This window comes from Ambystoma mexicanum, chromosome 5p (assembly GCF_040938575.1).
Source record: "Ambystoma mexicanum isolate Mex_15411 chromosome 5p, UKY_AmexF1_1, whole genome shotgun sequence".
Taxonomy (NCBI): Eukaryota; Metazoa; Chordata; class Amphibia; order Caudata; family Ambystomatidae; genus Ambystoma; species Ambystoma mexicanum.
Window position 1 is genome coordinate 299,959,426 of NC_090930.1, and position 16,347 is coordinate 299,975,772.

Below are 16,347 nucleotides of genomic sequence, written 5' to 3' on the forward strand. Positions count from 1 at the left end.
TGCTAGTTGATGAACTAGTGCTTTATTTAGAACTAACACATGTGTTTGGGAAAACACATCATGTTAATCAATGGAATACCATCTGAGTAATACTGCATCTTAAACAAAACACCTTTCACAATGTTTCCTCACTACGTGAAAGCTATCTCTGTGAATTACTAGGATTATGGTTTTGCAGGTTGGCACAACCCTTGACCTTGCTCCTATTCCAATAGAAACGTGCATGAGATCATCGCTTTAGAGGGCCACATTTGATGAGACCCCTGCCAGAACGCTTGCCACACTGGTGGACACCTGTATTAGTTGTATGTGAAGGGATATGTAACATTCGGAGTGTTAGAAAATGGCAGACATAACACGGTGGGACCAGAGCAGGACTATAGTGCATATTTTACAGGATATGGAGAAGAGAACACAAGCCCCAACAGCTCCCTTTGTTCATAGTGAAGACAAATGCAAATCCTTGGTTTTCACATGTTTTGCCTCCTGTGTCACTTCAAGTTGAATGCTGAGTGGGATTGAAATGCTCTAGAGGTAATTTTCCCTTAGACCCTGATTATCTTGTACACAAAATGCACTGTGGTGAAGACGCCTTGCTGTCCTACAAATCTGCTGCTGGATAGTTGAGTCACGTCCCATGCACTGCTGGGGAGGAGCCAGGGATACCTGTGACTGATTTTTGACCTTCTGATCTTTTGTGGATGGGTGTCGACTGCTGAGTTTGCAGTTAGTGCTCAGATGTTTGAGGGCAACTTATAGAGTTCTGCACTCAGTGGAGCTTGTTTAATGACACGTAAAAAGTCCTCGGTGAATGATGTGTAGCTGAGTGACCTTCTATCACAGTAGGTTTATTTGCGTTTAGGAAGCATCTGTCTCCTAATACATGGAGCATCCCTTGTATGTGACACAAGATGGGTCTATATATTACATTAAGCATGATTTAGCTAAATACCTACATGATAAACTGATATTTAGTTTAAATAATTATCCAGAAAAGTGACATTTAAAGAGTATATCTAAAAACAATTAAAATGTGCAGCATAAGCGGTTTTAAAATAATATTTTATTTTCTTTTTCCAAAATAGTATTTACAATCTGTTAAAGCTTGTCAGGATGCTTCAAGTCATATTGACTGGAGCTATGTAAAGAAAATTTTTCAAGAATTTCTAAGACACTTATTTTGTTTTACAAAATACAACAGAAATTTTGATAAACGTCTCTGTAATCAACACCATATAAAATATACTAATGCTTATATTAACCTCTAGATTTGTACATTACATATATTACAGTATTTACAAAGGTAGTATTCTGGACTTACCAGTGTAGCTTGGCATTATTCACCAACCTCTTATGTACAAATACAAATACAAGTAAAAGTGCAAGACTTTAATAAACATTTCTGACTTTTCGAGAAACTGCAGTTTTGTGGCATTTTATTGTTTCAAACAAGTTGATTAAGTACAAAACCTTTGAAATACATCTGCTTATCGAAGAGACAATGCAAACATTTGGCTTTCTTCAACCACACTTCAGTACACTCAAATTTAAACAACCAAAATGACAGATGCGCTTGAGAGAAATTCTGAAGGACGGCCATCCTGAAAAGAACAACCAAAGCTTTTCCCTTTCATATAGACCAAACAATGTTTAGAATACAGTAGAAAAACTGTTCACATGACAATATATATATATATTTAAAATAGATTTTACAACCTGGAAATCACACGAGTAGCTTTGCATTTCAGATATTTTATAATTGTCTAATTCACATTCTTAAATTGTATTTTTGTAAATCTGACAAAGAAAAAATGTACGTTTTCTGAAATTTACATTGCAGTATAGTAACTTACAGTTACATTTAGTTTCCATACTTATTTGTATGCTCCTATATTGTTTTTTTTATGTCCAACCAGCAATTGTTTCAAAACCTAACATTTTCTAGGAGGAAGTCACACCCGTAGAATATGTTCCATAATTTACATGGATGATGTAATTCCCATTTATCGAGGATTTAAACTGATGGAAATATTAATAAGAATTTGATTGAACAATGACATGACAAGGCTATTCCTTTTGAGGCACACTTTTAGCTTCACTTAACTCTCCAAAGAAATGTGCACACTAGTTAAAATGAAAATTTAGTGATGGACCATCCCGGGGGAACAAACATTAAAGACAATGATACAAAAGTTGAATTTCTCATTCAACTTCCCAGACGGAATGTTTACTCTCATCTAATGCTAAAAATGTTGGAGAGATTTTACACAGAACTTGCACAACAAGTTGGCACCTGGGATCCTTCTCATGCTTTCCTTGGTTTGGTGGCCATCTGTTGCTTATTTTTAAGAAATGAAGTGGGCCAGAATCCATCAGAAGTACATGTTTCAAGATGGCCAAGGCATCTTCAATCCTCAGAAGCTGAGCAGCAAATGCTGAGAATACTTTAAGGTGTGTTAGCCATCTAGCAGTTAGCATGTGACATTATCTTGTGTATTCAGTTATACATTTGCTAGGAAAAACATCATACCATTGAACCAATGACACTGATCATGGCTTTCATTGCCAATATTAGACATTTACAAAACGTGGTCTAATTCAGCAGCAAAGCAAAAAATACACATGTTCTGGCCAAAATGCATAGGAAAGACGGGGGAAGTGAAACCGTGCCCCACTGTAATAGCTCAATATGTAGCAGAAATATGTGGTTTTACGTAACGCTATGTTGAGAAGCAATAAATGGCACCATTGCACTTGTCCCATGCTGATGAGTGAATCAAGCTTAATAAGCCACCTGTGCGAGCCCTTAGTTGTTTACCTGTGGTGCCCTTTTGAGCAGAAAAGATACATTTAGTCAACCTGTCCCACTCAAGTGGCCATGTCTAGCTCTGCCCGAGCTGGGCCATGCCCAGCTTTGCTTGAGCAGGGCAAATCTCCATGCTTAGTGAAGGCACTTTTTTAGCAGTAGGGAGCAATTGATTGGAACTGTGCAAAAACGTCCCTTCTTCTTTCAGTTGATGTATGTGGGGCTTGCTATAGGGAGACACCCCCACTTCTGAAGGGTGCTAGTTGGAGAGGGGCGGTTAACTTTCTGGAGCATGTCACTAAGATCATTGGCAGCCATGTAGACCTTAGGAATACCTCACAAACCGCATTCCTCTCTCAAACACAGGGCATCTTCAAGCTACCACCATTAATGTCACACACGCAGACATACAATATACCACACGCACACACAACATACCAATTACAATGCCTCTTTACTCTTCTCAAAGCAGTATATCGGCTTCTCTCTATGTGAGGCATAGCAACCTAATTGCCCATTGTCATGTGAAACCATCAGCTGGCCCTATAGTTTAAGCCAAAACACTTTGCACGCTTTGGTTTAGGCCTGTGATCAAAATGGCAGTAGATGCACTTCAAGTAGCAGAATGGAAAGAGCTGCTGGCCAAAAAGGCAGGACTGGCTGAACGTGTCACAACTTGGTTCAATTTCTCGTCATCGCTTTAAACGGAAAGATATAGCTAATCAGTTGTGCCTTTTCATCATTGGTTGACTCAAAGTAGAAATAAAAATGGTACAGGAGAAATAGAAAGGGGCAAAGAGAAGGGATGTGACGCGTTTCATTCCATTTTTTAAAAAAAGGCACAAAGTAAATGGAAAAAGATAAAAATACATAGGAAACAAAACAGATGAAAATGCCACTAATGAAAGGGGATTTGGCCGAAACCCATTAAATGGGACCACTAGCTAGATTGAAATCTTTCAGAATGTTTTGCCAGATGCCTGGAGCCAGATGCCAGGATGTGCTCAAAAGGTGAATCTACGGGGGTTGACTGTAGTACCATTTATAACATTGTTAAAAAGGAAAAGGAAAGCATTTAAAACTGTGAGAGACATTATATTTAGGGTATTATAGTGTATCATACAGCTGTCCAAATGAGGGATCTGCAGACTTTGGCTCTCAAAACGTTTTGGACTACAATTCCCATCAATCCTAGGCAGCATAGTCAATGGTGAGAGAGGGGAAGAGTCATAGTCTTAAATATATGGAGAACTGCTGGTTTCAGACAAGCGATCTCAATGCTGGTCTTACTCGGAGCAGTTTTTGCTCAGTCTCCATTGGCTTTGTAATATCACATCTGGGGAAGGGCCTGCATTTCCATATTGCAAGCCCCAATGCCCATTCTGCAGCCTCCCGTTCATTGTCTGCATGTGGAGTTGGGCAGATCCTTCAGAATCCTTGCTGGCCTAAACCTCTGCCTAGAAATGTCAGGCTTCTGTAGTGGCTTGTCTCAATCCTGGGGCGAAGACCCGCCTACTCCTCAATGCCAGTCAAATTGCCAAGTTTCTATAATATGACCACCGTTGCGTCTTTGAGATCCGCCCCAGCCCATGATGTCACCCTTGCTTCCCTGTGGTGTTGTGGTTATAGCTCCAAATGGTGTCCTGTGCATCTTGGGTCTACAAGCACTTCAAGCATTGCAACTAGTGTGAGGCTGTGAAAATGAGAAGATAGAACTTCATGATTGTCATTATGCACCCTGCGGCTTTTCGGTCACGCGTTGTATCTAGACACAACAGCATATGCGCTAAATATTATTCCAACTGAGAATCTACCGTCTATAATTTCCTCCACAAAAAAGAATAGGTCATAAAAATAGCATTTGAAAGAAATCTTTACAAATAAGGCATCTTTGAAAAATTGAAGGATACCATTCAGCTCTGGTGCCAATCCTTTTATTTCAATTCTACAATATGTTATAGTACCTATTTTTACTGGAAGGTTTCTCCTAGCAGTGTATGTGCCAGGAAAAATAAGGTTCATGGCCCTCATTTCAATATATCTTGATGTTATTAGGTTCCGGTACCTTCCATGAGGTATTATAAAGCTATGTTCAACCCCAGGGAGGGGATATCAAGAAAGCCCTTCAAAGTCAGTATCATCATATAAGGCTAACTGTACTTAAAACAATCCTGCTGACATCCTTTTGTCAATACTATGATTTTTCTTTTGCACAGAATACATTGTGGAGACACAGTGAGCAGGTTTACATGCATGTGTGCAAGTGCAAATCGTGCCTGTGATTTTGGAACAATAGGTGAGCAAGAGGCAAATGCACACGCTGAGTTTTCACAAAGCTCCGAATACTGAGGTTGGCACCAGTCCCGCGAGCCAGTGCGGGTGTAAAATAATCAAACGACTGTGCCCCCTACCATTCAGAAAGCTCACACCTAAAATGGGAACCAAGTGGATTGTATTAAAAAAGCAAATGTGAAGGCTGAGCTCAGGCCATCTCCTCCGTGTCTGTCCTTAAAAGGACCCATGCGAACATGAGTGGGGGATATCGCTAACATACGCTATAATAACATAGTACATCTCCACGAACAAGACAAGACTGGTTTACATACAATAATGCTATGCTTACAGATAAATGACACTTTTGCGAGTTTTGTTTCAATCCTACTCAATGTCGGTACTACCAAATGAGGTATTTTACTGAGGGAAGTATAGAGAGGTCCCTGCACACTGGATCTGCCTGGACATATGCGTTTGCTAAGGCACCCCGTGCACCATGCCATGCCTAATTCCTTCAGCCAATCCTGGATTTTTAGGGAACAGCATGATGCATGCTGAGACTTGCGGCCCCAGACTTCTAATGGGAAAAGTGAAATGACGATTCCCAGAATGCAACGTTTCCGTGGCTGCAGAGTGGGAGCTGGCTACAAGTGCAGCAGATGGAATGGGGCCACTTGTCAGCTATGTCTGGTTGCTTACCATAGCAATGCATATGAATTGAATACAAGAGGTCAGGATAGAATCCGAAAGGAAGGAGAACCAAAGGCAGTACATTGGTGTGGGTTCACATGGCAACATTTATATTGGGACCCTCCTGACTAGCAGCGTGCCCTGTGCATTCCCACCCCTTTCCTAGTCATTTAGCGTTTTCCCTTGCCACTACGTACTACATCTAAGCGTTTAGTATGTGCCTCATTCTAACCTTTGGGAAAGCGCAGTCCTTTAAAGTTTAATTTTATAGCGAGACGAGGGGTTATGTTAGCATATCGGCTCAAACACCCTGAGGAAATGTATAGTAAGCAGTTGGTCAAACTTTGGCCCTTTAGGGTCGTCCATGGAAAAACCATGGATAACTGTGGTATGATCATAGAAATAGGACTCTGTTGAAAGGCTCTGGGACTGGCCATTGGAATACTGGTTGATAACATTTGTAGCATATACACTTACTTAACCCTGGATGCTGTGCCAAGAACATCATCGATGTATTCTCAGGTTCCAGAGACTTGGGGGTTTCACGTATGCTCCACTCCCATATAGAAAGTGCATCTTCCCTACGAGTACTACAGCTATGAAGGGACACATGGCCTATTTACAAGCAGCTCAAATAATATAAAATATAATAGGCAACATCGACCAAACCATTTTTATAATAACTCTACACCTTGAATTCCTTGATCAGGCCCCTCTCGATATTGTACGTATATGCATCGACTGCAGCAGGATGTAGATAAGGGGACCGCACAATGTGCATGAAGCCTCTTAGGTAGACCCAGTGGCTTACTTCGTATAAGGCTTCATTTTGTCAGCAATTTGAATGAAGCGACCTATCTCGATTCCTCCTTACGGGTTTATAGCTACAGCAAAGGATTGCTGACTTGTGCAAGGCAAATTCAAGGCATCATCTACAAATTCTGCCAATCACAAGCACATCTAGGGAGAGATAGTGTTTCAAAAAGTCTCAAATGTGGGTTCTCTCCACAGTGCTGTACTGCTCCAGCATAAGAAAACTACATGAACTCAAAAATGACCGGTTGCAGCTGGCCTGAGGAGGTTCATTCTATCTAACATATGTACTTGAAGTCCTGGAACAGAAAGATGTACCGCTCTTTGTCAACTGTGAATATTGACACACACTGACCTCTTAACAAGCCCCTACACTATGGCTTGCCTTGAACTTCGCATAAAACAGTTGACACAATGCCTGCGGGGCAGTATGGTGTCTGCCCTTGTGAACAAGCTGGTGTCATCCTTTGTTAGATGCTTTTTTATTCAATCCATAGGACCAAGTAGAAAGATGTTCTGTCTGATAATATATGAGATCTCAATGTCTTGGGTCATGTGAACTAAAATACACTGAACAGTCTGCACCTTCTCATGATGGGCACGTTAATCGCAGGGAGAATACTTGTAAGATGACATAAAGATTGTTGTTAGTCTCTCAATTTTACTGGTGAACCAACAAATCATTATTGGAGTACGTGGCGTGCTAGGCTTTAGTGTGGGATATTTGTAGCTAATATTGGAACCATGTGCTTTGGCAATCGTTTTATTTGCAAAACTCCTCCCTGTGTGCATTGCTTTGTGCATTGTGTGTTGAGAGAAAACCCTAATTGTGAGACATTGCTAATGGAAATTACAAAGATCCCACAAATTGTTTTAAAATCATATTCTGAGCGCTACCGATTACTACATTTCCCGTAACCTAAAGCCTAGGAATAAATATAACAATTTTTGGTGATAAACAAAGACAGTAGGAACGTTTGACCTGACACTCAATGTACAATAAATATTTCTTTACGTCTATAAATATATAAACATACCAGTGCAGACTAAAGCTTTATAAAAAATAAAATTAATCAAATTTAAATTATTAAATGTATCAATCTTTTTCTTGGTAACATCATGTGTGCCATAATACAGGAGTTGTTTTGTCACCACATATGTCCATTCTTGTAAGAAACAGATCCATTGAGAATCAAGCACTGAGGAGTCAATGGGCGACTACGTCTACGCTATGTTATGAAGGACATGTTTCTCTTCACTGCCTGTCTCCCGACAGACATTTGGCGAGAGTTCTAAGGTTGTAGAAAGAGTTTCTTTGTCCGTTCAAAGCTACACACCCAATGCACTTCTTAATCTTTTTAACGTTGGTTCGTATATATCGGCAGTGCGAGAGAGGCAAATCTGGTGTTACTGTGCAAAAGGTAGCAGCGTGTTCCCAGACAGCTGAGAAAAAATGGTGGCGCTGAGAAGAGGTACAGTGGAGAAGGAGGCATAACCAACAATTCAGCAAGATGAAGATCAGTAATTAAAGAGTTTATGTTTGAACCCAATCCAGCTGGTTACGTTGTGGTCCGAGAGTCTGCTCCTCCATTCACAGTGAATTTCCTGGATACGTGTCACAGTCCTGAATGCCAGATGTAAAATATGCGTGTCCACCTGATCAATAAATTGCTGGCATAGAGAAACCAGTGTTCTTCTCCCTGGTAAGAACATTAGCACTTTAGTGTGAAAGCATATACTGTACTTATATATGGCTTGGAAACCAACACTGTACCCAGTGTCACAAACACTGATTGACAGCCACTCCAACTGTACACTCTTTTGCCTGATAAAGCTTTCCCTAAGGAGTTCATTGTCACTTCCTTCCTATTGACCTTTATTAAACTGGGAGTTCTAAGGACAAATGGTAGCCGCCATTTGAGCCCTTGCGATGCTCCTCATTACCCTGGTTTGGTTTGTGAAACCCTTATTGTTACATACATTCTTGCCCTCTGCCCTTCTTCAGGCTATTTTTGCTTGAGTTGCCTGGATCCAGGCATATTATTTCTCCATCATCGTTAGAAAGGGGTGCAGCGCTCCATCATCAGGCTTGAACCTGTGAGCATGTCACCACCGCAGTACAAAAGCACAGGACGACTATTCTGGAAAGAGCTTTTCCCGCAGTGTCCAGTCATGAGGCTCATCCTTTGGATCTGCAGGTAGAACATTCACTGGCCCTTTGATCCTTTCCATTCACTTTAAAAGATTGTATGTGTCTCGTTCCTCGGTAAGAGTCAAGGTAGCTGCATTTCAGGCAGGTCCGGCAAGCTGCCTGCCTGACTCTGCGCCTGTGGATGGAGGAAATAGCTCAGGGTGTTCTGCTGCTGGATGTGTGATGGCTGGAAAATGCGCTGGGCCTGAGGACCCTGTATTGATTCTGGTGTTGGCATCTGTTGAAGACAAAATAAATGTTATAATATGAAAACCCAGGTTTAATCTCTTACTGTTCCCATGCAGACTACGGTCCACTGCTTCATTACTATATTATAAAAACTGAGCCGCCATTGATGTGGTGCAAAGAAAGACACAAGAAAGTACTGATATTCCATGCTTGTCCCTAAATTGCCATTCAAAGTCACATGATTTCTCTTTGTGCACAAGCACAATTTCTGGGAGTAACAATGAAGTCGTTCCTTAGCAAGGATTGTTACAGTGATAAATTACTGCCACTTCTACATACCATTTCCACATCACGATCAGCCATCAGCCATTTATAACTTATGAAAGACATTTCCATAATAACATGCAACGAAGTCAGAACAGGTTTACTCTACTGCTCTGATATCCTTTTAGCAGTGACAATCATAAGAGACACAATGGGCCCGATTCATGGAACCTTTTCCCGGTTCAAAGTGAATTTGCACTGCTGACACAAACCTGATTCATGGAACCTTGCAAAGTGTATTTTTCCAGTTCAAAGTGTGGGCAAAGTCAGTGCATAGTCATTTTTGCAGTACAAAATGACTTCGGACTTTGCACGGCAAAAATACACTTCACACTGTTCCATTAATCAGGGTTTGTGTCAGCAGTACAAAGTAACTTTTCAGCAGTGCAAATTCACTTTGAACTGGGCAAATATTCCATGAATCATGCCCACAATATATTAAAGGACCTCCGGTGGCCCTGTGGTTATGGTTAAAGCAATAGTGCGCTCAGAAATATTATTGGCTAAAACGATGGGCAATCGTTTAAAACATAGTTTAAACATATTTTGAATGAAAGTTCCCATGTAAACACTTTGAGGAAACGAGGCTCAAAGCGTTTACATGGATGCATCCATTTTGCCATTTCAGGCAGCCTCCTCAGCTCTGCCCTGGCGGCACTTATCGAGCAGCAAAAGCCCCCTACTGGGAGCTTTTGCTTACTGCAGTCAGAGCAGAGCTGAGGAGACTGCCTTCACTTTCATTTTACGTTTTCGCTGCTCCCCAAGCCCAGGGAAGCACAGAAAGTGTAAAATGAAGGCAAAAAGCTGAGGCGCGTCAATTAAAAATACAGCGTTGTTGTATTTGTGATTGCTGTGGTTGGAAAACCACGGAAATCATAAATACAACAACGTTGTTATTCTGACTGTTGCGGCTTTTGCGTGGAGCCTCCTGGGCTCCCCCAACCCTGAGGAATTCCAGGAGACTCCAAGCGAAAGCCTCCGCATTCAGAATAACAACGTTGTTGTATTTGTAAATACTGCAGCATTTACAAATACAACAGCGTTGTATTTCTCACTGCGGCAGCTTTCGCTTGGAGTATCCTGGACTCCCTCAGGGTTGGGGGTGCCCAGGAGACTCCATGTAAAAGCCACCGTAGTGAGAAGCACTACAGCATTTCAAAACACACCCGCGTTGTGTTTCTGCCTGCAGCAGCTTTCAATTTGGGTCTCCGGGGCTTCCCAGGGGGAGCCCCGGAGTCCCAAAGTGAAAGCTGCTGCAGGCAGAAACACTACGGCATGGAAACACAACACGGTTGTGTTTCAAAAACGCTGCGGTTTTTCTTTCTAAGTTTCTCAGGCTCCTCCAGCTAGGAGGAGCGTGAGAAACTTAGAAAGAAAACTGCAGCGTTTTTAAATACAACAACGTTGTATTTATGTTTGCAGTAGCTTCAGCTTGGTGCCCAGGGGGCTGCAAGCTGAAGCTACAGCAAACATAAATACAACATTTTAAAAGCTGCAGTTTTCTTTCTAAGTTTTCCGGGCTCCTCCAGCCCGGAAAACCTAGTAGAAAAAAAACACAGCTAGTGCTTATTTAAAAAAAAAGAAATAAGCACTTACCGAGATTCAGCTTTCCTATCTGCAGTCTCTGGTCTCTGTCCTCCAGCACCAATGAAGCAAAAGCCACCCAGTGGTAGCTTCTGTTTCTTACAGCTGGGTAGCTTTTGCTTCATTAGTGCCGCAAGGGCAAGCACAGGCGGCATCCATTTCACAAAATGGGTGCCTCCTAGTGCTTCCCATTTTAAAGTTTGAGCTTCATTAGCTCAATACTTTACATAGGGACTTTTTTCTAAAATATTTTTTAGATATATTTTTGATTATTGGACATCTTTTTAGCCAATAATATTTCTGAGTCCACTATTCCTTTAAATTGCTCAACCCATAGGAAGAGCACTTTTTGGGTGGCTTATAATTTCGTCCCTCCTGGACAAATCCGTATGAAACTTTGCAAAACAAGTATATGGCCCTGTCAGATTGATTCTTCAAATTTTGGCGAGGTTTCGTGTAGGGGGAGGGCAAAGTTATAGGGGGTTCCAAAATGTGTGTTTTTTTCCCATAGACGCAATGGAAATAGATTTTTGCTCACGCCTACAGGCCAAACCGCTGGATGCATTTTCACCAAATGTGTGGCAGGAGCGGATGCTTGGTGCTGAAAGTGTGCTTTTGTAAATTTAGTGTAATTCCGTCCAGTATTTATATTTAAAACGAGCAAAAAGTAGATTTAAAAAAAGAGTGATATCTAGGTCCGGTCTGCGGACTCACTTCCTGTTCAGTCCGCGGACGGGCTTCTGATTGGCCCAGAGAGCGGCATGATGTTGGGGGACATTGGACGCACCGGTTGATTGGTCGGTAAAAGACGTGAGGTGCGTGAGATTTTGGGAAACGCCCACCATGTCAGATTCGCGAAAAGCCGCTGGTGTCTGCGAACATCGCATTGAAAACATATTAAAAATTAAAAAACCCAACCTTGCCCTTGTCAAACTAATGAAACAATCTCTGGAGAGGCGAGAGGTGATGAGGATGAGATGGGATATGGCCTTAAAAAGCCCCAAATATTGTCTTTTTCAACTCCAATGTCCGTGAACTGTCCGGATGTCCGCGGCAGTCCTGGGATGTTCGCGAACATCTGAGATGTTGGGGAGCATGTATGCCTATTCCTGCATTACAGGGTTGGTGAAAAGCAGTTTTTGGATGGCTTATAACTTTGGCACCACTAAATGAAACCTGATTGTGAATGGTTTTGCAAAGTGTGGGTCTCTTTTGTCAAGAGGGATCACAATTCGAGGGGGTCCCAAAATGTTGTAAAGGCTTATAAATGTAGTGAAATCTGACGAATCAGCACACAAGTGAGCAAAACGATTTTAAATGTGGATATACATGTTTTTGGAAAGTTTGGTGGGATTTTGTCAAGAGGGGTCAAAATTAGAAGGGGGGTCTGAACATTTTAGATGGTTTATAACTTTGTTGCCGTTTGACCAATGTGGACAAATGTTTTCAGAAAGATTATAGATCCAACCCTGAATGCTTGTGCAAAGTCTGAATGGATTTTGTCAAGTGGGGGCTAAGTTATATGACTATTGTATGTATTTGTATTTGGATATGCAGCTAACATGTGTTAGGAGCATAGTCAAGGATCTGAAAGCATGGTTTTGCAAATGTGTCCATGTTTTATTTTATAAAAAGTGCCATCATTTTGTTTTTATTTCTTTTTTCATTTATTTTGTATTTAGTTTTATACAAAACTTGTTAACAAATCTTTAACATTTCCAGTTTCATCATATTTCCAAACCTATCACAAAATAGAACAGAAAAACAAAATCAAGGTACAAGAAGACATAAAAAAAACTTCGATCCACAGCCATTTGTCTGTTTTTTTACTCAAATGGATCAGAGTTCATCTAAACACGTAGTTCGTCAGTATTTGTAGGAAGGGCCATGCGCCTAGTTTCTGGTGATCCGTCGGGAATCAAGTCAACCATCACTTATTAATAACCTATCTAGTAACTTAACAGTGGCACATATCAGCATGTTATTGTGTCCAGCTAATAGTGAGGGCCGAACCCTAGTGTGGGCCCTCTTGTCTCTCCTGGTGTAAGCCAGCTAATAGTGAGGACCACCAGTCATCCATGTTGTCATTAAGAGGAGCAAAAGTTCCCAATGCGACAGTGTGTTCTGATTTTAATGCTAAACCTTCAACCACCAGATGTTTCAACGATTCCACATGAATTCCACAATATCGACATAAGTGATTGGTTGTGTCTTTGTCTTGTTTTTGCCAGAGCATCTCTTTAGTCGGCAACAGGTTCAGTCGTAGGTGCAAGAACTGGTCGCGGTGATATCTCGAAGGAAACTGTTGCTGATATCTTGGAACTTGATTTACCCTACGAACATCACTGGTTGATGTGATGGCTGATTTTAATTTTGAACGACCGTCTAGTGTCGTACTCCGATCGCTCTGGCTCACTTTTTTTTTTTTTTAACCGCACAAGGATTTGTATGCAGTAATTCAACAGAGGCTCCTATATTGGTCAAATTATTTAGTATTTTTGTCACCCAGTCTTTTAATAGCCCATCATAGGGCATATTCAGGGTTTCCTTCAAAATTGTGTATGGAGCAGCTTGATCTGGTTCTGACATCTTCCGAAATAAGGCAAAGGATTTCCATAATACCGTGGCACTGAGTGATTCTAACCCCAGCTCATATCTCACCACCAATATAGAGACATTCGACTGGAGACGTAGCACCTTCCTTCATAATTTCCCTTCCAGCTGATTACATATCTTGCAGTCGATGTTTAGGCCTGCTTCACTGCCAAAAGTAATCGTTGCTACGACCATCTGCCGATAGAATTGGATCACTGGCAGAAGTGTTAATTTGCCATATTCATGATGTCATTTGGCACCCTGTAAAGCAAGATTGTTTATTTTTGCTTTCAGGTCATTGATTCAGTCTCATTCTCTTATTGATTTGTTAAATAGGATCCCCGAGTATTGAATAGTTTCATTTATTTGGACTTGCTTTGTTGCTACAAACCATTTAAAGTTGTTTCCTCGTTTCCCTTGTTTAGTCACAAAGCCAACTATCCTTGATTTCTCAACATTGATTTCCATACTGTTTTTCTTTAAGTATGTGTCCAACTTAGTTAATAAACTTTGAAGGCCGGTTTGAGTAGTATCTATGAGCACTATATCAATCATCCGCGTAGGTCACCCAACCAACGATATGTCTGTTGACTTTCGGAGGGAAGCTGTTACATTTACCATGTAAGTGAGCAATATAGAGCTTATAGATTAACGCAGCCAATGGGCATCCTTGCTTAACACCTCTTTCTATGATGATATTTTCTTAGATTTCATTGTCAGCATTCAAGCAGACTTTCATTGAGGTGTTAGTATGAAGTTGAATTAACATCTGCAGCAAATCAAAAGTGCTCATTCCACCCTATCAAAGGCATGACGGAGATCCACGAAAGCCAAAAATGATGGTCTCTTGTACTTAAGGGCTTCCAATTTCAACAAATGTAATAGTGTCAGGTTGAGTTCTACTCCCACACCACTCGTAAAACCTGTTTGGCGGTTATCAACGATGTGTGCTTCACTAGCCCATTTCAACAGTTTTTCTGTAACAATGACGCAAATATTTTCCCAATAACATCCAATAAGGCAATCGGACGGTAGTTGGCTGGATCTGCACAATCACCTTTTTTGTAGATTGGCACAACTACCGCTGATTGCCAAGAGGAAGATATTTTTCTAGTTCTTGCTATGTTTGTAAACAGAGTTTCAATAAATGATGCACACTCGGTTTTGTGTTTCTTTAATGTCAAGTTCGTAAAACCTCCAGGGCCTGATGCCCCAGAATTTCTTAGCTTTGTGATTGATTCTTCGATCTCCAGACTGTTGTATTGGATATCCCAAGGCACAGAGGAGTCTAGATATTGCAACTAATTGTGTATAGAGTTTGCTTTGAAGACCGTTGAAAAATGGTTTACCAAATCTTTCTCACTAACCCCAACTATCATGTTGGCAGTCTGTGATCTTGATCCCGCATTTATAATGGACCAAGTTTCACAACTTTTACGGGAGCAGATTAGTCTGAGCATAATTTCCGCCTGCTCCTGTTCACGAAAACTTTTGAACATTAACAGCCAATTCCGATAATGTTGTTGCAACTTCCTTTTTGCTTCCACGAAGTTGGCAATTGAACAACATCTTTTAAGCAGTTTAATATTACTCTGGAGCTTTCTCTTTTTGTTATTTATTGTTTTACTATATGGATATTTGTGTATTTGCTTGTCGGCACTGAGCCCACTTGTCGATTGTTTGTATTGGGATACTAAAGGAATATACTCAACATTTGCATCGTTATTCATGGAATCTGTGCCCGATATCATAGTAAGTTTTGTGATCTCTGCAGGTTTAATTCTGATTCGGTTGAGCCCTTGGTTTATCTCAAGTGGAGTGTCATACGATTGGGTTCTTTGAGGTATTTTTGTTGTCCAGCGCATATTAACAGTGTTTTGGTCACTATGTTGCATTTTAAGGATTTCCAGAGTGTTCATTTTTGCAACTAGGTCGCGTGAAACCCATATATAGTCCAAAGTCTTGTAGAAGCCATTCCTATGCCAAGTTGGGCGAGCTGGTATGTCGCCATGTGTTTGACCATTCAGCATAGTACAGTCCCTACTTGCCAATTCGTTGGACCATTTCCTACCACAACGTGATATTGATTTAAGATCTAGATCTTGAATAATTCTGCTTGAGTCAACCCATGAGTTGTTAAGGTCACTGCATATCATGATTGAAAAATGTGAACAGGTTGTCATAAATTCATCGATTAATGAAGTCACCGAAGAGATAAAGGCATTTGAGGATATTTTTGCCAGATTCCAGTACACGTTCACTAAAAGTAAGAATTCTCCTTGCTTTGATGTATCAGTGCCATAACGTAAGTACAAAAAATAGTGATATAACTTTGGTGACTGATGTATAGCCTGTGGCCATGGGCAGTGGCCAGATTGCCCGGGTTATGGTATAAGGCCATTACCTGGACAATCTGGCTACTGGCCATGACCATGAGGGACCAGCAATGGGGTTATAGTGGGCATGGCTATGTGGTAACGTTTTTCCGAATTGAGATATGTTTGAAAGAAAAAAAAATGTACTTGAGGGTACAGGTTGAAGTGCTGAATGGGATTGCAGCAAATATGCACAAGGAGGGTCAGCAAGAACTGGAAAGAATTGTTTTGCAAATATGTCCTGTGTTTCTTTTTTTTTTTTAGGTGTAAAATGCAAGTACACAACACAGTGATATAACATTGGTGTCTCAGCAAGGGGCCTGGCCGTCAACAAGGAGAAATGGGTACTGTAATATGCTTATTGGGAGATGCGGCATGGCCGAAGCAGTAGGTGTGAATGGGAAAAATATTCCGCTCGTGGTTTACAGCTTGTAGTGGTGGATTAGATTATAACAAACCTGCACGATGAGCATTAGCAAAGACCAGAAAGCATGTTTTTGGAAATC

General features: G+C 41.0%; 1 protein-coding gene across 3 annotated transcripts in view; it reads right to left on the reverse strand.

The window, feature by feature from the left end:
• Positions 1–1,043: 1,043 nt before the first annotated feature.
• PASD1 (PAS domain containing repressor 1) overlaps positions 1,044–16,347 on the reverse strand; it is a 622,352-nt gene continuing 607,048 nt past the window's right edge. For all 3 annotated transcript variants that reach the window (XM_069612735.1, XM_069612734.1, XM_069612736.1), the window contains one exon: positions 1,044–9,012. In XM_069612735.1, the coding sequence (XP_069468836.1) occupies positions 8,857–9,012 (156 nt within the window). In that variant the 3' untranslated portion in view covers positions 1,044–8,856. The remainder of the gene's footprint in view (positions 9,013–16,347) is intronic.